Raw genomic sequence first — 27,820 nt, forward strand, 5'->3', positions numbered from 1 at the left:
GTCTATATATCCCTCATGTCCCGCTCGAGGAATCCCATGGGTTTTCTACCTAAAAACAACACAATCTCCAAACTCAACATGTATACCAAATCGATCATCCCTGCGATTCTCCTGGCAGGCCAGGTTGCCAACGCAGCAGCCATCTCCAGCACGGTAACGCTCCACAGTGTCATCACACTCACGACGACTGTACCAGCACCAACTGGGGCTGCCGGATCGAAACCTTCGAATGCCGCTACTCCAGTTCGCTTCTCCTCCGCAACTAATAATGTCACTCTTGTGACTCTTTCCAGTTTCAGCGACGCTGCTTCTTCTACTACGTCTCGCGCGTCCCAGCCCACAATTACTGTGACTGAGACAGTGAGCCTACCCTTCCCAGTCCTCATTACTGTGACTGACTACTACTGCCCTACGCCCACTTCCGAGGTTGTGCCTAGCACATCAACTGCGAGCCCACAGTCTACCCCGACTAGTGCCTCAAGCGTTGCTCCTACGATAACATCAAGCGTGGCTTCCTCCTCGGAGCCCACTAAGTTTTCCGCACCCGTAAGTACTACCACGAAGGCTTGCGTATACCCAATTCCGGGCGTATGTGACATCTGAGCTCGCGCTAGATGGCTGTCATTCATTTCTTTGTTTCCGTTGATACATTGTTTGAAATTTAAATCCTTGTTACCCCTTACTACCTTTCTTCACCTGACGTTCTTGTCTTTCGCTCTCTCCTTTGTTTGTATCTGTTCTCTCATGCTTGCCAGTTGTCTTTTCTTTCCTTAACAGGAAACAGTCACGAGATTGCTTCCCTTCGAATCTTGGATCCGCTTTTCTCGTGCCGGGTCGGCTTCATCAGACGCATGTGACCCCTTAAACAACCTCAACCTACCACGTCACTATGAAACTTGCGTCGTCTATCGCTATACCACGAAATGTGTATGTTGCTCTTACTTTGCGACCAACAATACCACTTCGTCGTTTATTTCTTTGGGCTAGTCTGTCCAACATAATGATGACAGTCGTATTTGTCTATTTCCTCTTGATACCCACAAACACACAGATGAGCTTGAGAAAAACATTCCTGTCATCACTCAGTCTGTTCTGGTACAGCTCTAAAGGACGTTCGAAAATATCTCTCGGGCTTTTTGTGACTTTTCGCTACACTTCATCTGCAAATCGGCGTACCAAATTTCGCAACTGATTGTTTATTCAATCGACCTAGATCTTTCGCATTATAAATACGGTCTTTGCTTAAGATCATTGATATCGAGGGCTCTACTGGTGTTTTTGAGTCAAACACAATGGTCTGACTCGCACGCGTCGTTCTTTCTAGACGTCGCATGCAAGTCTTTGTCCGTCTAGGAACAATATCAAGACATGGACACAATACTAGGCTTACCGTAATTAGATTTCAGACTCGTGGCCACTTGCTCCTCCCTTTATCGCACAGCTTGTGACTATCGGACTCTGGACTTGACATCAAAGGCTTCCACGTGTAGCGACTTGTCTAGGCAGGAACCAGCAACGGGTGCGAACTCGGTTCCTCCAATCAACGGCTCGAACGAGAAAAGGCGAAGAGCGATCTGGTCTTAGTAAGACACACGATCAAGGGTGCTGAAACACAAATCTTTGCATTTCCAACACGAAGCTTTTCCTACATAAGCTCTCCCTCGCTCACCAACCAAGCCCTTCTCCTTCCTCATCGATAACTCCCAAGTCAATCGCTACCAGTAAGCTTTCCCTCTCACCCTCAAACACCCCCTCTAACACACACTCCCCCAGAAACCAACTATCAAAATGGGCAACGGTCAACTCTACGTCTCTTCCTGCACCCTCCAGGGCAAGGGCCAACTCTACGTCTCCTCCTGCTCTCTGCAAGGAAAAGACCAACTCTACGTTAGTTCCTGCGACCTTCAGGGAAAGGGACAGCTTTACGTTTCTTCTTGCGATTTGCAGGGAAAGGGACAGTTGTATGTTAGCAGCTGTACTCTCTCTCGCGTCTAAGGCACGATGGCCTCTGATCTATTTCCTCGCCCTATTTCTTTTGTTTGAATGGAGGGATGGGAATGATTGAGCTCTTTTTTTTCCTGATATTTGGAAAATGGTTTTTTGCGATTCGGATGTCTCGATCTTTTGAGATGGCGGATGTTTCCTTCTTATCTTTGGGGTTTCTGGTGTTTTTCTGATAACTCCTCATTTCTTTTTTACTATTCATTCTGGCAGAGGTCAACTCTTCTTGCCATGGATCAAAACTATGAACCTTTTACCATCCGTAGAACATTTGCCTTTCCATTTTCATTCTCTTAGTGACCATTACTAAAGCTACAAACTACTCTTCCACAGTATCAGAGAAAGTGAAGCTCTCAAAGTTAGGAGGCAAACAACCACCAGCAACCTCTGCAGTCTCTGCAAATCTTCTGACTTCCGCCACATCTTCCTTACTCAACTCCACACCCACAGCACCACAATTTTCCTCCAAATACTTGATCCTCTTAGTCCCGGGAATGACAAAAATATCCTCACCCTGCTCAAGTAACCATCTAATGGCAAGTTGAGCAGAAGTGCACCTCTTACTCTCTGCCAATTCCCTCCAATGCTTGGCAATCTGCACATTCTTCTGTTTATTGCCATCTTGGAATCTAGGCATAAAAGACGGACGCATGTCTTTGGTATCCAAGGGTTCATTGTCTGCGAATGTGGAAGTCAGGATGCCGCGACCTAATGGCATTGCGGCCACGACAGCAATATCAAGGGAGCGACATGTAGCTAGAAGATCTGTGCCACGAGAGCCTTCAATGTCGAGTTCAAAATCTGAGTAACCGACTTGAACGGCAGAGATCTTCGCAATCTTGGAAGCGCGAAGAAGTGTTTTCGACGAGATTGAGGAGAGTCCAATGTACTTGATCTTCCCTTGTTCTTGTAGTTCCTTGAGTCCTCTCATTGTATCCTCAATCGGTGTCTTTGGGTTGGGATGATGCAAGTAGTCTATGTTCACAATTGTCATTAGTACATACAGCTTAGTCGGTCAGGAGTCACAAGTCTTACACAGATCAATGTACTCGACTCCCAAAATCTTCAAGCTCTCCTCACAAGCCTTCTTCGCATACTCCCCCGTACTATCAAGCTCAGGAAACTTGCCCTTGACAAAGCCAAATTTAGTCGCCAGGAAGATATCCTCACGTTTCCCAGTCTTCTTGAACCATTTGCCGAGTGTTTCTTCATTGTCATTGTAAAGACTGGAACACACCTCATGTCAGCTTCCAAAATATATCTCAAGACAAGTGCAGGGGGATAACTTACTCGGACGAATCCCAATGTCTGGCTCCAAGTTCATACGCTCTGTCCAGAATAGCGAACTTCTCTTCTTCGCTGGTCAAACTGCCATACACAGGTTGAGAAAGCCCCATCATACCATATCCCAAAGCAGGCACTTCAGGACCATCACGACCGAGTTTGCGAAAAGGGATAGATGAAGACATGGCTGACGGCGTTTCAGCTGAGAACTATCCCAGGTGGTTTGGTGATGGAGTGAGATGGTAATTGCAAAAGTTCAGGGCTCTTTATATATTGCTTTACTTCCTGGCATGTTTGCCGGTCCGTCAAAGGTCAGGGTCTTGGGGAAAATAGGGCTGTCGAACCTGCGTGTATGGCCATTGTTGCAGAAAGCCAGCGGTGTCGCTTGTCCAATCTGTAGCTGCTGTGTTAGGTCAAGGATAAGTGGGGTTGATCCTTCCTTTGCCAGGATGCACATGCATTCCTTCGTAGGCAAAACGGTCTCCGATTGTGGTTACCGTTTGGCAATTCTGATTGGTCGATTGTGTGCTAATGGCTCTACCAATAAAACCCAGCACATGGTCGGTGGAAGATATGAATAATCGGATGTATGCTTGTATTAGGGTTACAGGACGAGAATGGACCCAAACAATCATGTATAAACGCCATCTTTTGCTATGCGCATGCTTTCTTTCCTAATTCCTGGTCATGGTAAATAACATGACTCTTTATTCTCTACTCCTCAACTCTCATGTGGGCGTGACCGAAGCGTAAGGGTGTATCTTGGTTCAACAAAAAAGGGCTCAAAACAATAAATCTGAAAGGGGGTTAGAGGATGATGAAAATGAAGGTCCCCATAAGATGTTGCCAAATGGCTTGGAAGAAGGATTGTCAGATCAAATCATCATCTCTTGGATGCCATGCCGGTCATGGTCAACCCTTGAGGCAACGGCTTGCCTTGTGAAGGGCTGGGGCTCTGGACTCTGCTGGGTGCGGCTGAAGGTGCGGCAGAACGGTTGTGCGACATGTGGGCCTTGACAAGGTGACCGGCGGCAAGTGCTGCGCAGAGAGATAGCTCGCCAGCAAGGACACCAGCGGCCACGATACGCGCGAGCTGACGGGCGTTGTTGCCAGGGCTTGTAGGATGGGCACCACGGACACCGAGAAGGTCGAGCATAGCCGCCTGCGGCTCTAGAACAGTACCACCTCCAATTGTACCGACTTCAATACAAGGCATAGAAACTGAGATTTGGAGGTTACCACGAAGGCTGTCATAAAGTTAGCAAAGGAATCCGGGAACAAACATGGTTAGATAACTCACTTCTTCATTACAGTGATACAGTTGCTGCTCTCGACGTTCTGAGCAGGATCCTGGCCAGTGGCGAGGAAAATGGCGGTGACAATGTTGGCAGCGTGTGCGTTGAAGCCACCAATACTGCCTGCCATAGCACTACCGATCAGGTTCTTGGAAATGTTGAGCTCGACGAGAGCGTCGACGTCGCTCTTGAGAACGGAACGGACGACATCACCAGGGATGATGGCCTCGGCAACAACACTCTTACCACGTCCATCAATCCAGTTGATAGCCGCAGGCTTCTTGTCTGTGCAGTAGTTGCCTGACACAGAAATGATGGCCATGTCTTCGAAACCGCTCTCCTTCATGACGCTGAGCGCTTGCTCAACACCCTTGGAAATCATGTTCATGCCCATGGCGTCACCGGTAGTTGTCTTGAAGCGAATGTAGAGGTAGGTGCCTGCAAGGGCGGCCTTGAGATGTTGCAGTCTGGCGAATCTGGAAGTCGAGTTGAACGCGTCCTTCATGGTCTTTTCACCAGCCTCTGAGTCTAACCAAACCTTGGCTTCGGCAGCACGAGCAAGAGTCTCGAAACCGACACAAGGTCCACGAGTCATACCGTCGCCAGTGAGAACAGTCACAGCACCACCTCCGGCATTGATAGCCTTGGCACCTCTGCTGGTACTTGCGACAAGTACACCCTCAGTTGTAGCCATGGGGAGGTAGTAGCTACGTCCGTCAATGTCGATGGGACCAGCAACGCCAAGAGGAAGGGGCATGTAACCAACAACGTTTTCACAGCAAGCTCCAAAGACACGATCGTAATCGTAGCTCAGGTAAGGAAGCTTGGAGCGTTCAAGAGCGCCAGTGACGTGTTTGGTGGCAGGAGTGCGAGAGATAAGGGAGCGACGGATCTTGACGGCGCGAGTCTTGTCGCCGAGGGTCTTTTCAAGAGCGTATCCAGGGATCTTGTTGCGCAAAGCCAATTCGGTGAGTTCCTCGTCGTTCAACTCAGAAGTTCTCTTCTCAGCAAGCAAAAGTTCACACTCTTCCTTAGAGCGCTTCTGGACTGCAGTGTTCACGGCGTGTCCATTTTCATTACCCGAGGCATCAATGTTCATATTCGGGTCATACTCTGGAAGAGCAGGCAGAGGGGCGGCCTTGATAGCACCAGTAGTGGACTCGCTGTGGTCAGGTTCCTTAATGCTCCAACGTGCAGCGTTGAACAGGTAGCCGTTCAGAACCAAACTCACTGCAAGAGCGATGATGATCCACTTGCTCAGGACAGGGTCTTCAAAGCTCTTGAGAACGCCTTCGACAACTCTTCCACCCATACTGGAGAAGATGCCGTCGGCGTAAGGACCGTCAAATAGAGACCAATCAGGCCTATCGGAAGAGTAGTGCACAGAAGGATATTGAAGCTCGTACTTGATAGGAGACAGAACAGTGACGGCGGTCGACTGGTTGCGAACCTTGGCCTGGGCCAAAATGTGGTCGAGCGCGTTTCCTGCAACCTTGAAGGGGTCCATAGAGCTAGAGAGCGAGGGCGAGTTGTTTGCGGCGCCAGTGCGGAAGGGGATTGTGCAGAAGTTGAGAACATTAATTATGATGAAACCAGAGACCATCAAGACCTTGAATCTGGGAATGCTGCTGTCGCGGACCTTGCGGCCAAAGATTGAAGTTTCGCCGTTGACAGCGTCAGGCTTCAGACCATCGTTACTGGCAGCGACATTTTCGGCGACGGAGCGGCTAACACCGTCTTCTTCGAGAGCCTTGCGCAAAGCAACATGGCGCTTGATACGGTTGACTTCGAGCTTGATGGTGAGAACAGCAGTGTAGAAGGTGAAGAGAAGAATGCAGTCGAAGAACAAGACCCATGCAGCCAAGAAACAGAATTGGCGGAGACCGCCCTGGATACCGGACATGGCGCCGGCAATCAGAAGAGTGATCTCGACCATGTAGTCGCGAACGATGCCCCATCCACGCTCGTGAACAGCGATTTGCACGGCATTTTGAATGGTTAGAGGAGCTTGGTCACCATTCTCGCGTCTGGGAGGATTGAGAGCGGCCGACAGGACTGCCTGTGTGAGCATGATGGGCTTCTCAAAGCCGACAGTAACAACCAGGAAAGGAAGACCCTCGGAGAGAAGAACAACATTGACAGGGACGCCCAACTTCATGGTGACAACAAGGCCGAAAAGAAGAGCAAAGGCTGAGGAGAACAGAACACTGGTCGCCAACCACGCGTTGGAGCCCATGCGACGCATCGAGACGAAGAGCGAAGCAAAAGTCAGGTGCATCGAGAGGTAACCCAAAGCCATGATGATGATGTCGAGAGTCTCGGCGTTACGGATCAAGTCTGTGAAGGCAATCCACGAGTTGCGAGCCCATTCACGCAGAGAAAAACGACGTGCCGAACCTCTGGCTGCTCTCATGATCCATCTCTTTTGCTCGTCGTCATCCTGGGCGGTTTCTTGAGCGGGAATCTCCTTGATCGAGGCCAAAAAGGCGGGAGTCTCGTCTGAAGGAAGCGAGAAGGCAAGAGTCTCGTCCTGGGACAAAGACAGACGGCTAGCTGAGGAAGGGAGCAGCTCGGCTGAGCTATCTTTCGGGATGACAACAGAGGGTGCGTCGGCATAAGAATCGGCGAAGGCAAGGGTGATCAGGGAGAGGTGCTGCTTCAAGGTCAGGACTTGTCAGGAGTGAAGAAAAGGAATTTGGACGAACCTCTGCTTGTGCGCTGTTTGAGACGGCATCTGACTGCCACTCCCAGGAAGTCTCGGGGCCGACATTCAGAGTACGGCTGCCCTGGGACAAGGCAGAGAAGTCGACCTGATTGCTGTTGGAGTTTGTTGACGGCTCGAACAAGCCAGTCTCCAGCAGACCGATGTAGGTGGTGCTGGCGATCAGGGCGCAAAAGACAATCGAGTGGATGGGGTGAGTGCAGGTTCGGCGGGTGATGCTCTGCAGCAGAGGCGTGATGTGCTTGCTGTAGGGACCTGGTTTGGCCGGGTCCTGGGGGCTGTAAAAGCCTCTCCAGCGCGCCGGAATCAGGGAACCCAGCATTGTTGACGATGACATGGTCCGGGTAGTATGAGTCGATGGTTGAGCAATCGGTCACAAGCGCATCCCCTTCGAAAGACTAGAAAGCAATTGACACGCTGCGAAAGTCGACGAGAACAATAGGGACGGAGGAAGGGTAGGCAGCTCCAAGTCAAATGGCTCCACTCGCTCCAAAAGTTGAGGACCTGCTTCATCCAAAGGCGGTCAGGCGCACGGGCGGGTCGCTGCTGCCGTTTGGAACACACGCGACAAGCTCGAGAGATTACTTGATTCCGACATCTTCGCTGCCGCCATTGCCATAACTCTACACTTCTTCTTACCGCCACGGTTACGAGTCGTTGCCTCTTTGATTGCCCCTGCTACGGACAAAGAGACCAGCCATTGTTGTCCCGTCTCGCCTCGTTGTTCACCTCTTGCGCCATCCGCTGTTCTCTCCCGCAGGCACATTGCTCGATTTCTTCTGCCGCGTCTTGCAACCATCCCCAGATTTTCGTTTCATAAGCCCCTGAGTGACAAAAAAGCATAATTCGAGAATCCGCCGAGGAGCTTGATTTTCGACCTTCCCAAATAACTCATTTCCCTCAACCAAAATTCCAGACGCCTCTGTCGTCGTTAGTTCTGCTTGAATCGCTTTGTCCATTCGCCGTGTCTCTCCTTTCTCCAAGAATCTTTGGTTGCTCAATCCACATGTTTCGCTTTCGAACAGCACGTTGGAAACGAGAACATTTTTTGCCGATCTCGAACGCGCAGCACCCTGAAGGTAGCTGCGAGATGACGCTTGCAAGTTTGGATCTACCATGCGCAAATCGTACCACCTTGGCCAGCCTTCGGAAACGCGTCCACGCTCCTCGTACCATTGTGGCTCCTTCGGCCCGCCCTGCATCAGATAAGATGGATAAGATGGTCTGGAGAAGATAATCTCGTACCAAGTCTCCCTTGTTTTTGACCACCTGCACCTCTCGAACTTGAAACTTGATGCGAATAAAAGTAATGTGGATTCTTTCCAAAAAGTGGATTGTAAGAACAGGCTTGCGTGTCCAAAAGCCCAATGCCCTAATTTCGCCCCACCAAGAACTGAACTAAGAACAATCCAATCCAGTCGTCCTCTGACCTGGCAGAATGAGAGAAAGAAAGAAAACATTACTCAATACCATGTGTTCGTCGATCCGTATTCCCAGCGCCTGTGTTATGCTCGTATCCTGCGGAATATGCGTCTAGTATGCACTTCTGCTCTCTAGCTGTAGTCGTATTCATCTTCATCATCGCTGTGCTCGCTCTTGCCTCCCTTAAGCATCGAAAACCATCCAGTGCCCACCTGTTGCTTCTGAGGCGGGACTGGTGCCTTGACAAGTACTGGCTTATTGCCTGACATCGACAGCGGTGCAATCTCCTCAATCTCCATATCGTCACCGTCGAGAGATGAATCATCGTCATCTTGGTCCTGAGTGCCGCGGATACCAACGACTTTGACCAACTCGACCACGGACGTGGTCAAGTTGCTCGCGGCAGCGTCGACAAGCGATACCGGAGCCAATCCGTTGGCCGCTGCGTGGTTGCGAGTCACCGTGACAAGGTTGTTGGCATCGCGAGAAACACGAATCTTGAGAGCAGTCGGAGTCGGGCCCACCGTGGTCTGAGAAAGGTGAGTTGTTGAGGAGTGTGGAGAGCCAACATTTGAGAAAGACCCCTCGATGTTGGATGTCATGTTGCGCACGCTCTGGACGACGTCCTTGGCCTTTTCGAGCGCCGAGTGCGGAGCAGATGACGCTTCGCGGGCTGCTTGTAACAGCTCGTCAATTGAAATCTGGAAGTTCGTCACGTCCAAGTCTTTGACGAGTCCATTCGGCTTGAGGTGCTCATGCTTAGATGACAGTGCCCCAGGAGCCATGTGCTCCAGCGAAAGGCCAATCGAAGATGCTTTGAACGTCCTCAACTGTGTTCTAGTCTTGGCATAGCGAATCTTCCATTGCTCGTTCTCTGCTTCTAGTGATGCGATTCGAGACTGTAGTTGTTCCTCTTTTCCAAGGGCCGTCTCATTCTGTTCTAAGAGCAGACGCATCTCTTGCAGGTGGGTTTCGGCGTTATGTCGTACCTCATCTGTAATCTTTTGTTGTTGCACAAGCTCTTGCTCCAGTTCTTCGTAGCGATGCTGCCAATTGCCGTCCTGCTCGAGCGATCTTGATGACGCTGCGTTGGCGCGAAGCATGTCGTTTTCTCTCCGGAACTCGTCCAGCTCAAGATGCAGATCGGAAACGGCTTGTTCGGTGCGAGCACGCAAGTCAGATTCAGACTGATCTCTGTCTGCTCTGGAGTGCTCGAAGTCGGCGTGTAATGTATCCAGCGTCTTTTGCGAGTCGCCAAGTTTGGTATCGAGCTCTTCTTTTGTTTGTAGCCACTCGTCTCTGGCCTTGCTGTGATCCTGTTTGTGTGATTCGATCTCCGCATCCTTATTGTGTAAGGTCGCTTGCAGGTCTAAGATCTTGGCCTCAAGTTCCGATACCTGAACCTCGAAGGCTCTCATTGTTTCGGCATCCTTCTCGCTGGTACCCGACACTTGCCCATTCAAGCCATATGTCTCATCGTCGTCTTCGTCGGTCTCGTCGTCTTCAACCATGGTGCTTTTGTTGGGAACCATCGTGTTGCTTTGGAAGGTCTGTGGAAGCGGTCTTCCAAAACTGCTATTGGGGCTTATGGGCCCGCCACGAGAATCGGTGCGCGGAGGAGGCATGCCCTCATCAGATGGCGAATATGGCGAGTAAGGGCCATTGCTGGGCGGGCCAGGTCTGGTTCCAGGTGGGGGAGGTCCACGCATACCGTTCTGTTGGCCTGACGGACGGCGCATGGCGTATGGAGGGCCCTGTCGGCTTGACGTTCTGGCACTGCCTCTGCTCGCTACACTACCTGTTGGGCTGCCGGGTCTGTCCCCGTCGGCACCTACAAGTCCCGGCATTCTGCGCTCAAGTTCGAAAAAGACATCGGTCGCAAGTTGTCTGAATCGTTCGGGAGGAAGAGTTGACAGCTTCTGGCGTGCCTGGTTGCGCTTAGGGTGGAAGATATTTCTAGGTGGAAGAGATGGGGGTACAATGCCACCCGGTCGTCGGCGGTCGTCCTCACGCCTTTGCAACTCGTCAAACACGTCGGTACTCAATTCATTGAACTGTGTAGGCGACAGACGAAGCAGCTTGTCCCTTGCTCGCGTAGGGCGCGTGTTCCCCTGCTCGTCTCGGAGGTATCGCGCAAGGTAGACTTTCAGAACATTGTAGTGGTGAGTCAATGCTGCTTCCTGGCTGGTCGACTTGACGGATTGTCTGAACTCGCTATTGGCAGGGGAGTAAAACCCGGCGCCGCTGACGGAGCTCGACGAGGAGATGTGGCTGTTGGTTGCGCTCGGCGAGCGCTGAGAGCGAGCGCGACTGGAGAGGCTGTTGTCGGTCGAGCCTTGTGAGAGTGGTGGTGAGTTTTGAATAGGGACGGCAGTTCTGCTGGCAGCGGCAGCGTATGGATCATTGCCTAGCGGAGGGCCTTGGTAGCCGCGACCAGACAGAGTGTCGTCGCGACTGCGATTCGGAGCGTGCATCATGTTGTTGTCGAATGCTGATGTTGTGGAGTGGATACGAGGATCTAGGATGGCATGGACGTCGTATAACTTTTGATTGTTTCTATTTTCCAATCATGCGCTTGACTCGCTCGGCGGCCTGTAAGGACTGTTGTCGAAGATACGTGAAACCAACCAAGCAAAAGGGAAAGAAGGAAAGAAAGACAACCAGGGTAACAGTGGAATAACCAGGGCAAGATTGTAAAGAGGAGAGCCCGTGGACAGTAGAATTGCTCACGCGCGACTCGACTCGAGCGAGCCTCCCCCTGATACCGCAACTTAGTTTGCTCAATTAACGCCCGTTGGAATCTGAAGCGTGATTCGTTGGCGCTCGAGCCACATGGCACCAGCGCGACCACTCGCGACCCTGGGCGCATTCTTGGAAGCTTTTCGACTTCTTCCTCCCGCTGCATCTCTAGAAACACGACAGAGAACGCTCCGTGCCGCGCGTACGAATACGCTCGTCTTCTAACATTGCCTATCTTGCCGCGTCCTATCTTCCTCCAGAAGTACTTCTGACAGCATTTGCCCTCTATCTTGCGTCGTAGGTCTCATGAGTCAGCGCGTGAACTTCATCGTTTTTAGAAAGACGCGTCTCAGATGCACGTTTTCATAAAGGAGTGGTTCCGAATACGCCACTATCCCCGACATACATAGCCGACGGCTCGGCTGTCCAATTGTTATCCATCATCTTACTAAAGTGGATGGCGGCCTTCTACTGCCAGAGAGGGTCCCTCCTTTATGGCTCCCGCCGACATCTTATAGGGGCGGGCTTCGGAGGGTCATCTACACTCGACTAAACCTGCTGTGCAAGTTTCCATAAGCAATCTCGTCATGTCGTCTGACCAAGAAGCACTGCCGTACTGGCAGGTCAACGTCTCGCCGGAACAAAGATCTCTCGAATGCCCAGCCTTTTTAGCAGATGCCAACGAAAAAGACCAAAAGATCCTGGCCACTCCTGACGCTGACTACCGTCGTCTGTCATGGTCAGAGGTGCAAAGGCTCATAAACACGAATCGCATTGATCTCTTCCAGCGAGTGCCGAGTGACCTCCGCCGCTACAAGGCATATACAGCAAGATTGAAGGACGAATATGGTTCAGTAATGAATTTTGTCATGACTGAGAGGCTGAGATGGCAAGATCTGGTTTCAAAAGGCGAGCCCTTTAGTGACTCAGGTAGGTGTATGATAATCTCATCAGATCCATTCACTAATAATTCAGACTAGACGATATCAAGATCTTACTCAATGATTGGCCTTACGGAATTGATTCAAGAATCGTGCATCTTGTCGTATGGGTCAAGTTCCAATTCGAAGAAGACGCTATCACTGGTGACTTGACCGACGCAGCCCGGAAGCAGCTCAACTCATACGTCGACCGTACTTTCCGAGCGCATGTTGGCTCTGGAAATTGCATCTGGTTCAAGAATTGGGCCAGTTTGAAGTCGATCCACGCCGTTGAACATTTTCACGTCATGCTGTTTGATCCGGACCGGGAATTTGTGAAACAAATCACCAACGATGATGTAGCGCTGGCAGACAAGATTAAGATCAACGACGTTTGAGACGGTGTGTGGGAGCATATCAAAGATAACAACGACTCTACCACTCTTTGGCGAGCAGCCCTGGCTGTGCGGAGTATCCCTCCGAAACATGGTATAGAGTAGCACCCTGTCCTCTTTTGACCATCCGATTTTTGTAGCGCATTTCTTGTCATCTCAAGTCTGGCGGACCAGAGCATTGTTCTCTAAAAAGCCTCAAGCGTATATTTCTCAGACTGGTCACCTTTAAGGCCTTTGTCGTCTGGGTACATCGAGTCGTTTGTTTAAACGTGTGAGTTGTGTTGTCGATGGGCTGGTATTGTAACAAGCAGCATCGCCAGCTCTCGCTTAATTGTCTTGTCCCGGGGACATTGAAGACTCGAACTCTTTGGAAGGAAGACAGATAGTACTTACTCACAGCCATGCTTCTCGTCAACGCGTGAAGACATCGTGAAACGTGAGGGCATCGTGCACACAAACATGGCTGCCACGTTCAACTACCGCGTTGTTTGACTTTCGGCTTGCTGAGACCCCGCTCACAACCAACCTCATAGTGGGGTCAACAACGTCCATCAGATGAGTATGTATACCACGATACTTCCAAGTTTAACCTACAAGATAAGTTCCCATCATTTTCTGTCATAGACGATCACAGAGAAAACAAGAACAATGCCATTGGAAACACACATCCACATCTCGAGCGAGCAGGGCTTGTCGAGTATCACCACTCTGATTGTAGGCAGCAAGAGTGCCGCTTTGATCGATCCTCCTTTTCTCATTCCAGATGCCAATTCAGTTGTCAAGTGGATCAAAGAGACAACATCTATCCCACTAAAAGCAGTATTCGTTACTCATCACCATCCCGACCACTTCTTTTCGGCCAATCCCATCCTAGAGGCCTTTCCGGAATCAAGATTTCTGGCCGCTCCTTATGTTCGAGCAGGCATTGATCGGGAGTATGAGGAGAAGGTAAAATATTGGCCCTCTGTGATGGGCAAGGAGATGGTGCCAGAAAAGCCAAGGAAGCCGGATGTTTTCGAGCATACCTTTTTCGTGCTCGATGGAGATGAGCAGTCGCCAGTTTGTCTACTAGGCCCTGTCCAGGGAGACTCGGTTGACCAAACGCTGTTTTGGTTGCCGACGGAGAAGACAGTTGTATGTGGCGATGTGATTTATGCTAGGAGCACGCATGTTTGGTAAGTACCCAAGTGTTGCTCTGCCTAATCTCGATGGTATTCATCAGGTCTAACGGATCGATCAGGGCCGCCGAGATAGAGACGCCGCAAATTCTGCATGCCTGGCAAAGATCACTCGATCTCATCGCAGGCTTGAAAGCCACCAAGATCATCCCTGGACACTTGGAACAAGGTTGGGAGATGGATGGCCAGGCTGATCTGGAACACACTCGCAAATACCTCCAGCTGTTCGATGACCTTATCCAGAATGCTACCCAAAAATACAAAGTCGACGAACTTTATCAAAAGTTCAAGGAAGCTTTCCCTAAAGCAGATAAGAACCTCGATTTCTTCCTGGGTCAACTCGGTAATGCCTTTGGCGAAGGTGGCCAGAAGTGGGAGGAGAATAGACATCATAATGTCGATCAGCGGACTAAGGAGCAGCTCGAGGGTTTCGTGATCTAGTAGTGTGTTGAAATTTTCTTAACTGTCTGGCATGATGTTCACATTATCGTGGCATTCTGCCATTGGCTATCCCAACCATACCAGGGCCAGCCTTCTGGGAGCGTCGAGTAAGGCGGCAAAGTGTATTGCTCGCGACATTCGCCTTCTTCTTCGCAATGCAAGTCGCATAAACCATACAATTTGCAGTAACAGGCTTCTGCCCTCTGGCAAAAGACGGCTTCTTTCCCGAAGATGACTGCGTGGATACATTAGCATGCCCACCAAGATGGAACGCAATGATGATCATACTATGCCATGAGTATTCTAGAACCCTCCCACTCAGTCCATCTTCTAGTTTGGTCTCGAGTAGCCAACGTCTGTACCTCTCGTAATCTGCTCTAGGTCGCCAGAGAATGACATCTTTAGTGGCTGCGAACTGAGCACAGCAGCTTACACCAACACTTTCGGGAACTGGTATGCTGGGAAAGAGCTCTTGAAAGGCAGCTGCATAGACTTGATCGGTATGGGTTTCACTCGTGATCTCGTCAACCTGGTGGCTCAACGATTGTATCTCATGTGGACATCCAATAGTCCACACGCAGCGAAGGTTGACATATCCTTGCTCAAGGACATAAGGTAGTTGTAGCCGAGACGTACGAGCGCCATCGCATAGCGGATCATCATTGTGCCATTGGTACCGTTCTGCGTGCAAGAAGATGGTAATGTCGGGCAGAGAAGCGTAGTCATCGATAACCCAGGTAAGGTAGGTCATACCCTCTCTACCCTTGTTTTGAGGTACTGAAAGAATTGTATCGGACTGATCCGCTACATACATATTGTGTTTCCAGTCTGTAAATAGCGATGGTAGCCAAGTTGTGTTATCGCGGACTTGCGAGGCGACTACAGTCGCAACTGTCGGCTTCCGTACTTCTGGCAATACACTGTTTTGACTTTCCTTAGATCTAGCAAAAGTCTCTCTGATACTGACGGCGAAAGTCGAATACGATAGAGATAGGAAGTCAAGGTAAGCAGAAATACGCTGGCACCCAGTAAACGATACAGAGGCCTCATTGCAGTGTTTCGAGGAAGAAAATCATAAAAGACTCAGAACAGCAGGAACGACTTAGCAAATCGAGATGAGATCGTCTGCATGTGAAAGGAGCCACAATAATGAGACACGGGTAGCCTTGTGTGTTCCTTCCCAACACCTCGGAAAGAACCAGCCGCGACAGACCGGAATGACATGCAACTTGCAGCTCTAGATGACTGCCGGCAATCAGGGCGTTCCATCGTGCGACATTCGTAACAACTTGATCCAGGTTGAACCCGGCGACCTGCATGCAGCCGCATGGTAGAGATTCCGGCCAGGGTGCCCTAACGACTTCATGCGCCCACTGAACAGCATATGTATTGCACATACCACCATATGAAGATTTATTCTGCGGCTTACTGCAGTGGTGATTTTCTGATTCAGAAATGGCAATGTAACTTGCATATGCCGGCATGCAGAGTGCCTTGTCAAGCTTGACTGCTTGTACTCATGAAGCAGTGGTGGTTGACATCCGAGGCGACTGGCAGAATACCACCGAGATACTCTCAACCTTCTGTCCGATCTATGGGCTTCATTCCCCATTGCGACAAAGAATGGAAGTGCTTCGTAGCATATTCAAGTCGGCAGGTTCTCTCTTGGGATACTTCTTCAACCGAACATATGACGATGGGCAACATGCTGTGGATCTAACAGAATCCCAAAACATGCTGTGCCAGCCTAACATCTTTCGAAGAGACGTTTATACCGTCGCTTTTGGAGCCGGATGGTTGACCAACACATGTACCCCTGGAAACACACTATGCTGTCAGTCACAACGACTTCTCAGATGCGAGTGCATTGCCTGATTGTTGTGCAGGTGTCAAAGACAATGCGTCGCTTCCAATATGTTCCCAACATCTAGGAATTGGCTGGTGCTGTACAGCAGAGTGAGATTGTATCGTTGGTGACCTTCGAGCGGAGCTAATTCGACCACAGAGGTGGATGCTATGCCGATCTGAACTCTTCGTGTGGGCAACCTGGAGCAGTAAGCTGTACCGAACTAGGCGCTGGAGTCTACGAGGCTTGCTGTCCAAGGTATACCACATGCGCACCGGGCTACAACGCGACCGAGACCTTTGTTCGTTGTAATATCCGAGCCTCGTCGCTGGCAGAGATTGCTGCTTCCTCGACAACATTGAGTGGTGCATCGACTAGAACAGACTCTTCTCAGGTAGTAAGCACTGCCAGTTCGTCTTCAATAGCCTCAACAGACAGTTCGACGAGCGTCTCGACCGACGTTTCCACAAGTGGAACAACGACGTCGTCGGACACTGCCCCTAGCACAGTGACGCCCGGTCCAAACACACTTCCGAAAGCAGATCCAACGAACAGTGTGTTCACAGACCCTCCTTCCTCGACACCATCCACGCAATCCACCGGTGTATTACTCACCACGGGCGAAATCGCAGGGATTGTGATTGCCTCTGCTAGCGGTGTTCTACTTCTGGTTGCTCTGGTGTGGATCATGCGAAGACAAAATCGGTCCAAGAGAAAGAAGTTCGCAATGCCAACAACTCTAACAGCACCGTCGTTCAGAAGCAACTCAAAGCGTGCGAGCCCAATCATGCTTCAATCACAGCAGGGGTTTTCTGGATTGTCTGGCTAAAGCGATTGTGTCGAGCTGCAGAACTCAGAATGGGTTCATGGAAGGGCCGGTGAGCCCAAATATGGTGCAGTCGCCCGAAGACATGAGCTATATGGTTGAGCTTTGCAGAAGTCCTATTGCTTGTCAATGATTATGTCAACTCAAGTTTTGAGAGTGAATGAAGTAATGGACTTGGGGTTGCGACTGCACATGGTGTGCGATTCGCGTGAAGTTCGCGTTGAGGAGGTGGGGTGATGACGTGTAGCACCAGCCACCTCCCACTTATTTTGTCTATCAGTCGTCCGTGTCGATACCATCTTACTCTCCGCCGATGAATTTGAACAGTGCTCAAGATTTCGAATCTCTACTATGAAACATCCTCATTGTCGATGGAAAAGTACTAGTACGGTGTAACCGCGAGTGCAAGCCGAAGCGGGGAGTAGAAGAGGAGATTAACTCGACCCGAGGTCAAGTACAAACACTCCAAGATCAGCACATACCAGCAAGACGGACAAGTCAGTGGACCAAATACAAATGTGCCGTAAGTGAAGCCGTGAGTGCCCAAAAGACTGGCCGTCCCTCGATGCCGTAGTGAGGGACGCTGAGGAGACAATGGTCATCCGATGTATCACTCACACACATAAAAGACGACAACAATTCAGCTATAGCTTGTCACCAAGACAACATTCGACCACTGACAACGACAACTCAGACCTTCTTCATCAATCTCCATCACGCAATGTCGGTCTTACAATTCCACCTCAATGGCTTCAAGCCTGGCGACCCTCACGACCTCTATCGAGCAAATGAAGAGAATACCAACATCAAGAACGATGTCCCGGAAGAGGTTGACGTCCTTATTGTCGGCTCCGGACCGGCAGGACTCGCAATCGCAGCCCAGCTTTCACTTTTCCCGAACATCACTACACGACTGGTTGAGCAAAAGGCCGAACGCCTCACTCTAGGACAGGCCGATGGCTTACAGGTCCGAAGCATCGAGATGTTCGAAGCCTACGGGTTCAGTGAGAGAGTCCTCAAGGAAGCTTACTACATCAACGAAACGACTTTTTGGAAGCCTGATGAGCAGCAACCAGACCATATCGTGAGAAGTGGCAGGATCAAGGATACAGGTGATGGCCTGTCTGAGTTCCCACATGTCATTCTCAATCAAGCCAGGGTTCATGACTTCTTCCTTGATGTCATGCTTAAGTCACCGACTAGACTACAGCCATCTTACTCGCGCAAGCTCAAACAAATCCTTCTGCTGACAGTCAAGGACAATCCCGACGCATCTACCGTGGACATAGAGCTGGAGAGAGCAGACCCGGGCCATGAAGGAGAGATTGAAAACGTACGTTCCAAATACGTCGTAGGTTGTGACGGAGCCCGCAGCGCAGTCCGTCAAGCCTTGGGTCTCAAACTCGAAGGCGACTCGGCAAACCAAGCCTGGGGCGTCATGGATATCCTCGCCGTATCAGATTTCCCAGACTGGAGAACAAAAGTCGCCATACACTCTGCAACCCAGGGCAGTATCCTCATCATCCCTAGAGAAGGAGGCTATCTTGTACGCCTTTACATTGAGCTCGATAAGCTCAACGCCAATGAGCGCATTGCGAGCAAGCAGATTTCAGCAGATCGACTCATCGAAACTGCAAAACGCATTTTCCACCCATACAATCTTGAGGTCAAGGAAGTGGTTTGGCACTCTGTCTATGAGATCGGTCAGCGTCTGTGCAGCAGATTTGATAACCTGAGCTCCGAAGACACCTCAGATTATCCCAACATTTTCATCGCAGGCGACGCGTGCCATACCCACAGCCCTAAAGCAGGTCAGGGTATGAACGTCAGTATGCAAGATGGCTTCAACCTCGCTTGGAAACTGGCTTCTGTGCTGCAAGGCACAGCTTCTGCCTCTATCCTCCATACCTACTCTGCAGAGCGTCAAAAAGTGGCTCAGGATCTTATCAACTTCGACAGAGAAATCGCAAGCATGTTCAGTGCTCGTCCCAAGAGCAATGTTGATGATGAGGAAGGAGTGGACCCCGCCGAATTTCAGCGATTCTTCGAGAAGCAGGGCTTGTTCATGGCTGGACTGGGTACGGCATACAGCTCTTCCGTCATTACAGCCGTATGCGAGCATCAAGATCTGGCAAAGGGCTTCCCTGTAGGTATGAGATTGCACTCAGCTCCCGTCATCCGTCTCGCAGATGCAAAACCCATCCAACTCGCCCACGTGGTCAAAGCAGACGGAAGATGGAGGGTATTCGTCTTTGCATCCTCTGAAGACCCTGCATCAGCTTCTTCGTCTTTCCAGATAGCTTGCAAGTCTCTATCCGAATTGGTGGACAAATTCACACCTTCCGGTGCTGATGTGGATTCTGTCATTGACGTCCGCGCTATCTTGCAGCAAGGACATGCGTCTCTGAACATCAACGACATGCCTTCCATCGTCTGGCCGCAAATGGGCAAGTACGGGCTAAGAGACTACGAAAAGGTCTTTTGCGCTGAAACTTTGCTTGGACACGAGGATATCTTTACTGCTAGGGAGATTGATCGTGAGACAGGATGCGTCGTTGTCGTCAGGCCTGATCAGTACGTCGCCAACATTTTGCCTCTTGACGATCATGAAGGCCTTGTAAAGTTCTTCGATGGTTTCATGAGAGCAAGGGAGTGAAAAAAGTGGTTGATGCATGCTTAGCTATATAACCCAGCCGCGATTTGGTCGTGCACTATATTGTAGTTACCAAAAAAAAGTCCTTTTAAAAAGTTCTCTGCTATATCTCGAGGAGTTGCGATTACCTCTTTTGTCTCTTGGCACTGCGTCCTTCCTCTTCCTCTTGCACAGGCTTGTGCTTTTCCAGCTGAGCAGGAATGAACTCCTTGGCCTCCTTCAACAACTTCTTCTCGGCGAGACGCACAACAACAGCCATTCTGTGTCTTCCTTCAAGGTCGGTGTTCTTCAACAACTGCTCGTCTTGTTCAATCGTAGTGCCGTATTGAGCCAATCTCGCAGGAATTACTGCATCCATGATTTCGAAAAATGTCGACTTGAGTTGTTTTCGCTGTGCCTTGTTGGGTCCACGGTTCAGGTCAATGCTCAAGGCTGGTGCAGTGACTTGACAGACTTGTTCTTCTAGTTCTTCGGGGAAGGCGACGAATTTGGCAGGGTAGGTGTTGATGCCGGTATCATCGGGTTCGCCAGAGTCGCGCTCGAGGACAAATCCTTCTTCCATGTCTTCCTCATCCAGTACGCCCTTCTTGCCTGTGAATCTCTTGTCGATTGTGCTGGCGATGATCTCCCAAGGTACTTCGACCACATCATATCTGGCGTGCTTGGCTGAGGTGTAGCCGTAGCGACGCAGAAGGTCGCAGTTTGGAAGAGGACCGTAGTAGTTGAGTACCTCCTCACCAGCCTTGATCTCTCTCAATGAAGTCATTGTCAATGAGTCCTCGCCATGGTTGAGATGTGCGTTGAATTCTGCATCGGCGTTGAGCATATCAGCCATTGGCACCATACCCATGGCTTGAGTGCCTTCCAGATCCTGTACCCAGCCTTCTTGCTCATCATCTTCCTCTTCCTCGCTGTTCTCGAGATCGAAAGCGTAGGCCATGATGATACTGCCCATTCTGTGTGCAAGCTCGACAATTTGCTCATCAGACAGCTTCTGTGCACCACCAGCGTAAAATACGTCTTCGTGAGCCTTGACAACAGGCAACACCTTTGTCTTGAACATCTCATCAGCAGACTCCTTGCCCACCTTGTCCTTGACAGCACTAGCTTGCAGCTCATTAAGCTCGCCCTGACTCCAAAACATCAAAGTATCAAAGTTATCAGGCAAAACTTCGAAATAAGTCTTCCACGCAGAATCCTCACCCTGCAAAAACTCATACACCATAACCATGATCAAATCCAGCCAAGGGTCAGGCATAATCAGACTGTCCTCCTCATCGTCGTCGCCATCGGCCATACCATCATCACCATCAGCATCCAAATTCTTCAGTCCAGTAAATATTCTAGGTAGCTTTTTCGACAGATCCGAGTTCTCCACACTGATGACGCTTTGTCTTGGGATGGTGAAGAGATCTGTTTCGGCGGGGATGTCGGTGGTGGCGATGATTCCTCGTCCTGCTCCTCTGTCACGCAGATCGGTGAGTTGAAGTCGCGAATCATATGTGGCTCCAGTTTGAGACTTGAACCAATTCAAGAAGACATTGGATTTTGCCTGGAAGTCGGCCATGGTGTGTAAAGCTTCGTGTGTTTGAAGGCGGAAGATGCGATTCGTGCTTTTGATAGATGGGCCTAATTGGATTCGAGGTAAAACTTGCAAGGAGTTTTGCTGTTCAATTGTTGCAAAGAAGTCCAAAAAGGTACTCGATGGACCGCGTAGGATAAATTGTTTATGCAGAAAACAATCAGACGTCCAGGCGTAAAATGATTTTGCAGGCAAAGAATGCTCGCCCCGCAGAATTCGAGCCAGCACAAGCAATCGCGGATCAAGTCACCGAGCAGCAGCAGTGGTCGACTCTTCACATGATGCACTTTCTTCACAGGAGAGTTGAGTTGTTTAGTGGGTTCGATCAATAGATAGCATTTTTGTTCCACTTTTTGCCTATACAAAACGCCAGATATCTGATCACAGCATTGAAAACCTTTGTCCCATGAAGAAGAAAAGACAACCGATATAGCCACACCAAAACACCTTGCTCATGCACAAAACTTAGTTCTTGGCCTGTCCCTTTTCGATCTTTCTTCTCTTGCCTCTCAGCTTCTCGGCCTCTGCGTCCTTCTGTGCGTTTGAGTATTGCATCTTCTCGAAGATCTTGCGCTTGCGACGACTCATCATCATCTTCTGGCGGTCGGTCTCTTCTTGTGCCTCCTTGCGTTGACGTGAGATGGCCTTCTGTGCCTTCTCGGCCTCCTTCTTGCGTAGAGCCTTGGCTGGTGTGGCACCGGCATCAGCTGTGAGCGAACGACCATCAGCCTCGGCGGCAAGCTCGCGCTGATGGCGGGCTGCCTCATCCTCGGACTCGGATTCCTCTTCGTCCTCGGTGAAGCCACCAAACTCCTCGTCCTTTGCGGCATCTGCCTCCTCATCCTCGTCATCGTCTGACTCTGCAAGCTCGACGTCCATGCCTTCACCTGTGACGACTTCCTTGCCGCCTTGCTGCAAAAGTTTTGACTCCAGGTTACGAGCCTCGCCATCGCCACGAACACCATCAACCTCCTCACCATCCGAACCGGCATTTTCGTCAGCCATCTCGTCATCTGAATCGGCTTCGGCAGCCAATGCCTCGCCCTCGTTCTCCTGCTCGGCCAAAGGCTTGGTGGGGTCGTACTCGCCCTGCTTGGCCTTGACCCAGGGCGAAAGATGGGGAGGAAGAGTAGCACCCGGCGCGTAAAGGTCGGCTCTCAACAGCTTACCAGCGTTGATGCAGTCCCAGACCCACTGGGGCTGAATGTAAATACGTCCAGGGACGCGCTCGCCAGGTCTCAGACGCATAGATGCGTTGGCTGCAGCGGTCTCCTCGTCCTCGACAGGTACAGGAGGAAGAGGCAGGTTAGGTCTGTCGACAATCTGGTGAGTGATGCGGCGGTCGGCCTCATCGGAAGTGTATGCGCCCTCGCCCAAAACAGTGTCCCAAGCCACACGCTTGCAGCCAAAGGCACGGAGAATGAGCTCGAGAGGGTGACGGGGAGTCTCGCGCGAAAGGTAAATGGTGAAAGGCTCGAAAAGGTTGGCTGCTGTTGACGCAGAAACGGTAGGCTGGTGCAGAACGTCTGACTCGGGGTCGATGGGTGCAGGGAAAGAGTCGAGTTCTCCATCTTGTCTGTCCTCCTCTTCTTCGTCCTTGGGGTTTGATGAGGGGTTCTCCTGTGCGGTGGCGTATGAGCTGGTGGGTTCCTCGCCGGATGGCAGTTCCAAGAGCTTGTCAGCCTCGGCCTGAGCGGTAGCGGAGACTTGCTTGGGAGCAGCGGCGGGCTGCTCAACCTTGTCGTCCAGAGCAGCAGCGACGTTGCGACCCTCGATGGCGAAAGCGGCCAACTCAGCGCCGTGCTCGTCGGCCTTTGCGTCGAACTTGGGAGGGTAGACCAGACCAAGACTGGTGTAAAGTCTGTAGTTTACGAAGCCGAGGAGGGTTGTGTAGAACTGGACAAAGGTGCCCATGATACGGAAATCAACATCGCCAGTAACGCGCTGGACGAACTTGTAAGGGACGAGCCAGAGGATGTCCTGACCCTGGATTGTAGCCTGGTAGTAGATGCCCTTGATGGACAGGAAACTCTTGCGCAAGCTGTTGCTGCGGATCAGGTAGTGCTCGAACTCGTGGGTGAGGCGCTGGCAAAGCTGGATGGTCTTGGGCGGCACAGTCTCGGTCGAAGGGAGGTTGGCGAACAGGAAGAGCATACTGAGACAGTCGTCGAGGTCGCGGAGGGCGTCGACAAAGGTAGGGTAGCGCTCCTTGATGATGTGGTCGAGGGTCATCTTGGGGGTGAGGTTCTTCTCCATGCGGTTTGCGTCGGAGATCTCATTTCTGCCCAGAGCACGACCAATCTTCTTGGCCAGAGCCTTGTGGTCGCGGAACTTGTTGAGGAGGGGCTCATGGAGGAGGTATTGGATGTCGCGCGTGTAGTAGAAAGTGGTGGCTTGGTTGGCGCCCTGTGAGTTCTTTGCTGCCTTCTTCTTGTTACGGGGTTCGCGAGGGTAGATTCCTGGACTTGTGTCAGACAAGGCACTCGTTGGAAGAGTAATCGGATGGCATACCCTTGAAGATACACAGGCGACGGAAGTCGGGTAGTGAAATCTGCAGTTTGCGCACAGCCTGGGTACGGGTGATGTAGTTTTTGGCCGCACCCTTCTGGCCTAGAAACAGTCAGCATATTGAAAGGGGAGATTTACGACAGCATCGCTCCGCACCTCTTCTTTGAATTTTGGCCATGATGAAAGCGAGTGAGAGATATACACAAATAGATGGTCAAACAGTCGGAGGCGCAACCAGCAACTTTTTCTCCAGCCTAACAATCTTTCCCTTGTCGCAGCAGCCGTCCTCACCGCCTTCGCCAAGCCCTCCGATTGGCTGTATGGTTGATTGCGGAGAGTGGCTTGAAGAGCTCCGCGAGCCTCGACCATTTGGACATTGCTTGTTGATCGCATGCGAATCAGCCATGTCGACTTCGACATACGACCATGTGCTTTTTGCCTCAGCTGCTGCTGTCCGGCTGTTGCTAGCTTGGGCATTTCCCGGCCTGCCTGACCTACTCAGCGGGCGTGTCGAATTGTCAACACCGGTCACAGGCTTCAAGAGATGTACGCGCCATCAGCCTTCCACGCAATAATTGGATCGAGGAGCTAAATTGTCATTCCATTGTAGTACGAGAAGGTCTCTTTCTATACAACCACGGTCTATCGCCCTACGATGGCGGTGTCTTCCACCAAGCTCCATTGCTCCTGCCGCTCTTCTCGCTCCTCCCTGACCCGACTCGCTACCCCCTGGTCACCGTCCTGCTGTACACACTTGTCGATCTCGCCAGCGCATATGCTTTGATGCAAATCTTTGCTTCAGGCCAATCGTATGCTACTCGCTTCTTCACATCATCGCGCGAGTCGAAACGCTGGTCGTCTTCTGCCGTCGCTGCCACGTACCTCTTCAACCCCTTCATCATCTTGACCTGCCTGGCACGCTCTACAAATGTCTTTGGAAACCTCTTCATCCTACTCTCCGTTCTCAAGGCTTGCCGTGGTGCCCCAATTGGCTCCGCTTTCGCTCTTTCCATGGCTTCGTACATGTCGCTGCATCCTCTGTTGCTGCTCCCACCCCTTACAATTCTGTGCTACGACTCGTATATGCTTCGTCGTAAAAGTCCCTCAGAATCTGGACACACCACTGGGCTGCCAGCTTTTGCCGTACGTTATACCGTCGTACTCGCAGCCACCATCGCCATCTTGTTTGCACTGTCGTATGCATTGACTGGCGACTGGTCTTTCGTCTCGTCCGTCTACGCTTCTCGTCTCTTGCTGCCAGACTTGACCCCCAACGTTGGTCTGTGGTGGTACTTCTTTATCGAGATTTTCGACTCATTCCGCAACTTCTTCCTCGGTGTATTCTGGCTACATATGGTTTCCTACTCGCCTGCTCTGACTATTCGTCTTCGCGAGCAACCACTGGCAGCTATCGTGCTGTTGTGCGGTATCTTTGCCATCTTCCAGCCGTACGCCAACGTTGGTGATGCTGGATTCTGGCTTTCTTTGCTTTCCATGTATGGACATGTTCATGAACGTAAGTGCTCAATGATCCCTCCACGGTAGCCACGAAATGCAAGACCAACTGACATGTCAAACACAGTTTCACGATATGCCTTCCCTGCTATCAGTGCACTTATATACACCACCTTACTCGGACCTGCCTTCTACTACCTATGGGTATACGCCGGTAGCGGGAACGCCAACTTTTTTTACGCCATCACGCTAGTCTGGAGTTTGGCTTTGTCAGTCATTCTAGCTGACATGCTCTATGCTATCATCAGAGATGAATGGGAGAAAGAGCGTCCAGAAATGAAAGGCAAAGAAGCCAGACAAATATGAGAGAAGCTATAGATGCCCTCGAGAAGAGAAAAAATAGTTGCACCAGTTTACAACCTTCTGCCGACCTTGTGTTAGTGAGACCAGAGCCTACTGATCGAACTCCCACTTTCCACAAGTCATCATTTTGTTTTGCATCTTCTCGACGCCAACGTCTAGATTTTTTCGTCATGTCTTCGTGGTTCATGTGCCTGTAATGTCTCTCGACTTTCTATCGTGCCTGGTTCCTTCGATGGCGAGACTGCAGCATTGGATGTCATTGCTGGTCAATTGCGATGCAACGATGCTGACCGTGTAATGCCTTTCCTGGTTGTTTCTTACGCACGTTGCTTGCATCGTTATCAACTCGTCTGCGTAAGGAGCCGAGTCATGACCATCTCCCTATATACTGTTTGATATCGGTGCCTGACTTTTTGTCGTCCGGCATTCCTTGTCATGCTCTGTTTTTGTGTTGATGGATCAATCGTCTTGGTAGGCGCTAGGGACTATACGAAGGGACTCGTTAACACAAACTGCTCCATCTCCCATACCAGAATTCGGTAATTGTATCACAATGGTGGACATGGCTCATGATCAATATGTGCGAGAAATTGACAAGTTTTGTTTCTTTCCATTCTCCGGGTAGTGCCTGATATCTCCACATGCCTCATTTTTTCTTATTCATATCACATCGTTATAAAATACTACACCCAGAATTTCATTCCGCCCTTTGGGACGGCAATCTTTATGCCGCACCGTTGGTAGCGGCATGCTTTCTTCTCTTCTGGACGGCATCGGCCAGCTCGGCGAGTACCTTCTCGGTGTCTTCCCACCCGATACATGCGTCGGTGATGGAGACTGCGTATTTGAGACCCGACTTTCCTTCCTTGGGCATCTTTTGGGCGCCCTCGTTGATGTGGGATTCAATCATGACGCTCATGATGGCGTCCTCGCCGGCGGCGATTTGGGTGGCTAGTTCGTGGGCGACCTTGGGTTGGTTTGCGTGGTTCTTTTCCGAGTTGCCGTGGCTGTGAGGTGCGTATTAGTTGTTGGGTTCTCTTGCTGCATGTTATTGGAGTTTTGGAGTCAGACGTACCTGCAGTCGACCATGAGTCTGGGCTTTGTGTAGCCAATCTTTTGCAGCTTCTCCTTTGACTCTTGAATGTCCTTGGGGTGGTAGTTTGTTCCCTTCTTTCCACCTCTTAGGATGACGAAGCAGTCTTCGTTGCCAGCGGTACCGACAATGGCGACGTTGCCGGGCTTGGTGACGGACAAGAAGTGGTGAGGGTTCTTGACAGCGCCAATGGCGTCAATTGCAACGTCCAGAGTGCCGTCGGTGCCGTTCTTGAAACCGATGGGGAAGGAGAGACCAGAGGCCAATTCACGGTGGATTTGCGACTCGGTTGTGCGTGCACCGATGGCACCCAGAGAAAGAAGATCGGCGGTGTACTGAGGGGTGATGGTATCGAGCATCTCACTAGCAATGGGCATGCCCTTCTCGGTCAGATCCAGGTAGAGCTGTCTCGAGACACGAAGACCCTTGTTGATGTTGAAGCTGTCGTCAAGATCAGGGTCGTTGATCAGACCCTTCCAGCCAACAGTAGTACGAGGCTTCTCGAGGTAGGCGCGCATGATAATGACCAACTCATCCTCGTACTTTTCCTTCAATGTCGAGAGTCTGTCGCAGTACTCGAGAGCAGCCTTGGGGTCGTGAAGCGAGCAAGGGCCAATGACGACCAATAGTCTGTTCTTCTCGTCCTTGCCTTGAACAACAGCGGCAGCTTCATCGCGGCCCTTGAGCACAGTGTCTTTTGACTTTTGCGATTGTCTGATTTCGTGCTGGAGGAGATCGGGAGCAGTCAAAGGGGTCATGCCACGAATACGCCAGTTCTCACTGCTGCTGCGGTCGCCAACGGACGCATTCTCCATGAAGAACTGCATGTCTCGTTAGTCCTGACTCTCGCTTCGCGACGGCGCTGGGGAAAAAGTCGCGGGGCAACTATTTTTGGTACGGGTGCTGAATACTTACTTCGGTCGACATGATGTGTCTGGTAGTATGCCAATGAGAGTATCCAGGTATATGCGAGTAGACAGCAAACAAATTGGGGTATCAAAGTGTATAGAAGAAAAGAAACAATAATGGATTCTGTGGGATTGGATGGACAGCAAACATGTTCGTGAGTCAAAACGCTCGGACCGAAGTCTAGATCT

At 50.8% G+C, this 27,820-nt stretch overlaps 13 protein-coding genes across 13 annotated transcripts; 5 read left to right on the forward strand and 8 right to left on the reverse strand.

Moving 5' to 3' along the window:
• The first annotated feature begins 21 nt into the window (after positions 1-21).
• On the forward strand, positions 22-2,003 carry AUEXF2481DRAFT_77915 (uncharacterized protein). The gene is made up of 2 exons (XM_013491003.1): positions 22-546; positions 1,774-2,003. Exons 1-2 carry the CDS (start codon positions 37-39, stop codon positions 1,993-1,995), a joined length of 732 nt encoding a protein of 243 aa, XP_013346457.1. The 5' UTR covers positions 22-36; the 3' UTR covers positions 1,996-2,003.
• Positions 2,004-2,320: 317 nt separating this feature from the next.
• On the reverse strand, positions 2,321-3,470 carry AUEXF2481DRAFT_2937 (uncharacterized protein; the record flags this gene model as incomplete). Its single annotated transcript, XM_013490746.1, has 3 exons — positions 2,321-2,976; positions 3,037-3,227; positions 3,292-3,470. 3 exons carry the CDS (start codon positions 3,468-3,470, stop codon positions 2,321-2,323), a joined length of 1,026 nt encoding a protein of 341 aa, XP_013346200.1.
• A 436-nt stretch (positions 3,471-3,906) lies between these two features.
• On the reverse strand, positions 3,907-7,732 carry AUEXF2481DRAFT_562695 (uncharacterized protein). The gene is made up of 3 exons (XM_013491120.1): positions 7,286-7,732; positions 4,586-7,233; positions 3,907-4,532 (listed from the first exon to the last, which is right to left on the reverse strand). The coding sequence occupies exons 1-3, from the start codon at positions 7,637-7,639 to the stop codon at positions 4,169-4,171; spliced, it is 3,366 nt and encodes a 1,121-aa protein (XP_013346574.1). The 5' UTR covers positions 7,640-7,732; the 3' UTR covers positions 3,907-4,168.
• A 746-nt stretch (positions 7,733-8,478) lies between these two features.
• AUEXF2481DRAFT_562693 (uncharacterized protein) lies at positions 8,479-11,625 on the reverse strand. Its single transcript, XM_013491121.1, has one exon. It carries the CDS (start codon positions 11,199-11,201, stop codon positions 8,856-8,858), a length of 2,346 nt encoding a protein of 781 aa, XP_013346575.1. The 5' UTR covers positions 11,202-11,625; the 3' UTR covers positions 8,479-8,855.
• Positions 11,626-11,979: 354 nt separating this feature from the next.
• On the forward strand, positions 11,980-12,949 carry AUEXF2481DRAFT_37612 (uncharacterized protein). The gene is made up of 2 exons (XM_013490908.1): positions 11,980-12,393; positions 12,444-12,949. Exons 1-2 carry the CDS (start codon positions 12,051-12,053, stop codon positions 12,779-12,781), a joined length of 681 nt encoding a protein of 226 aa, XP_013346362.1. The 5' UTR covers positions 11,980-12,050; the 3' UTR covers positions 12,782-12,949.
• Positions 12,950-13,426: 477 nt separating this feature from the next.
• Positions 13,427-14,397, forward strand: AUEXF2481DRAFT_2941 (uncharacterized protein; the record flags this gene model as incomplete). Its single annotated transcript, XM_013490747.1, has 2 exons — positions 13,427-13,953; positions 14,019-14,397. The coding sequence occupies 2 exons, from the start codon at positions 13,427-13,429 to the stop codon at positions 14,395-14,397; spliced, it is 906 nt and encodes a 301-aa protein (XP_013346201.1).
• A 38-nt stretch (positions 14,398-14,435) lies between these two features.
• Positions 14,436-15,211, reverse strand: AUEXF2481DRAFT_2942 (uncharacterized protein; the record flags this gene model as incomplete). The annotated part of the gene is made up of 2 exons (XM_013490748.1): positions 14,436-14,632; positions 14,686-15,211. 2 exons carry the CDS (start codon positions 15,209-15,211, stop codon positions 14,436-14,438), a joined length of 723 nt encoding a protein of 240 aa, XP_013346202.1.
• Positions 15,212-17,378: 2,167 nt separating this feature from the next.
• AUEXF2481DRAFT_37615 (uncharacterized protein) lies at positions 17,379-17,832 on the reverse strand. Its single transcript, XM_013490909.1, has 2 exons — positions 17,764-17,832; positions 17,379-17,592 (listed from the first exon to the last, which is right to left on the reverse strand). Exons 1-2 carry the CDS (start codon positions 17,782-17,784, stop codon positions 17,452-17,454), a joined length of 162 nt encoding a protein of 53 aa, XP_013346363.1. The 5' UTR covers positions 17,785-17,832; the 3' UTR covers positions 17,379-17,451.
• AUEXF2481DRAFT_63083 (uncharacterized protein) lies at positions 17,791-19,725 on the forward strand (the record flags this gene model as incomplete). Its single annotated transcript, XM_013490953.1, has 1 exon — positions 17,791-19,725. The coding sequence occupies one exon, from the start codon at positions 17,791-17,793 to the stop codon at positions 19,723-19,725; it is 1,935 nt and encodes a 644-aa protein (XP_013346407.1).
• A 121-nt stretch (positions 19,726-19,846) lies between these two features.
• Positions 19,847-21,289, reverse strand: AUEXF2481DRAFT_27380 (uncharacterized protein; the record flags this gene model as incomplete). The annotated part of the gene is made up of 1 exon (XM_013490830.1): positions 19,847-21,289. The coding sequence occupies one exon, from the start codon at positions 21,287-21,289 to the stop codon at positions 19,847-19,849; it is 1,443 nt and encodes a 480-aa protein (XP_013346284.1).
• A 330-nt stretch (positions 21,290-21,619) lies between these two features.
• Positions 21,620-24,039, reverse strand: AUEXF2481DRAFT_72754 (uncharacterized protein). Its single transcript, XM_013490987.1, has 3 exons — positions 23,969-24,039; positions 23,816-23,914; positions 21,620-23,763 (listed from the first exon to the last, which is right to left on the reverse strand). Exons 1-3 carry the CDS (start codon positions 23,988-23,990, stop codon positions 21,770-21,772), a joined length of 2,115 nt encoding a protein of 704 aa, XP_013346441.1. The 5' UTR covers positions 23,991-24,039; the 3' UTR covers positions 21,620-21,769.
• A 177-nt stretch (positions 24,040-24,216) lies between these two features.
• AUEXF2481DRAFT_27382 (uncharacterized protein) lies at positions 24,217-25,633 on the forward strand (the record flags this gene model as incomplete). Its single annotated transcript, XM_013490831.1, has 3 exons — positions 24,217-24,358; positions 24,423-25,328; positions 25,395-25,633. 3 exons carry the CDS (start codon positions 24,217-24,219, stop codon positions 25,631-25,633), a joined length of 1,287 nt encoding a protein of 428 aa, XP_013346285.1.
• Positions 25,634-26,236: 603 nt separating this feature from the next.
• AUEXF2481DRAFT_37621 (uncharacterized protein) lies at positions 26,237-27,698 on the reverse strand. The gene is made up of 3 exons (XM_013490910.1): positions 27,639-27,698; positions 26,706-27,544; positions 26,237-26,637 (listed from the first exon to the last, which is right to left on the reverse strand). Exons 1-3 carry the CDS (start codon positions 27,648-27,650, stop codon positions 26,355-26,357), a joined length of 1,134 nt encoding a protein of 377 aa, XP_013346364.1. The 5' UTR covers positions 27,651-27,698; the 3' UTR covers positions 26,237-26,354.
• Between the last annotated feature and the right edge of the window lie 122 nt (positions 27,699-27,820).

This window comes from Aureobasidium subglaciale (genome assembly GCF_000721755.1).
Source record: "Aureobasidium subglaciale EXF-2481 unplaced genomic scaffold scaffold_4, whole genome shotgun sequence".
Taxonomy (NCBI): domain Eukaryota; kingdom Fungi; phylum Ascomycota; class Dothideomycetes; order Dothideales; family Saccotheciaceae; genus Aureobasidium; species Aureobasidium subglaciale.

Excerpts from the sequence above, each read along its gene's own strand:
- AUEXF2481DRAFT_72754 (XM_013490987.1), bottom strand. The coding sequence starts at position 23,990 with ATGGCCAAAATTCAAAGAAGAG. Across the intron at positions 23,915-23,968 it reads GGCCAAAATTCAAAGAAGAG|GCCAGAAGGGTGCGGCCAAA; the intron begins GTGCGGAGCGAT and ends GACTGTTTCTAG. Across the intron at positions 23,764-23,815 it reads TCGCCTGTGTATCTTCAAGG|GAATCTACCCTCGCGAACCC; the intron begins GTATGCCATCCG and ends ACACAAGTCCAG.
- AUEXF2481DRAFT_562693 (XM_013491121.1), bottom strand. The coding sequence starts at position 11,201 with ATGATGCACGCTCCGAATCGCAGTCGCGACGACACTCTGTCTGGTCGC.
- AUEXF2481DRAFT_77915 (XM_013491003.1), top strand. The coding sequence starts at position 37 with ATGGGTTTTCTACCTAAAAACAACACAATCTCCAAACTCAACATGTAT. Across the intron at positions 547-1,773 it reads CCACTAAGTTTTCCGCACCC|AAACCAACTATCAAAATGGG; the intron begins GTAAGTACTACC and ends ACACTCCCCCAG.
- AUEXF2481DRAFT_37615 (XM_013490909.1), bottom strand. The coding sequence starts at position 17,784 with ATGGAGATTGATGAAGAAGGT. Across the intron at positions 17,593-17,763 it reads TGGAGATTGATGAAGAAGGT|GGCACATTTGTATTTGGTCC; the intron begins CTGAGTTGTCGT and ends GGCTTCACTTAC.
- AUEXF2481DRAFT_37621 (XM_013490910.1), bottom strand. Across the intron at positions 26,638-26,705 it reads AGACTCATGGTCGACTGCAG|CCACGGCAACTCGGAAAAGA; the intron begins GTACGTCTGACT and ends CGCACCTCACAG.
- AUEXF2481DRAFT_562695 (XM_013491120.1), bottom strand. The coding sequence starts at position 7,639 with ATGTCATCGTCAACAATGCTGGGTTCCCTGATTCCGGCGCGCTGGAGA. Across the intron at positions 7,234-7,285 it reads CAAACAGCGCACAAGCAGAG|CACCTCTCCCTGATCACCCT; the intron begins GTTCGTCCAAAT and ends ACCTTGAAGCAG. Across the intron at positions 4,533-4,585 it reads TGTATCACTGTAATGAAGAA|CCTTCGTGGTAACCTCCAAA; the intron begins GTGAGTTATCTA and ends ACTTTATGACAG.
- AUEXF2481DRAFT_37612 (XM_013490908.1), top strand. The coding sequence starts at position 12,051 with ATGTCGTCTGACCAAGAAGCACTGCCGTACTGGCAGGTCAACGTCTCG. Across the intron at positions 12,394-12,443 it reads CGAGCCCTTTAGTGACTCAG|ACGATATCAAGATCTTACTC; the intron begins GTAGGTGTATGA and ends AATTCAGACTAG.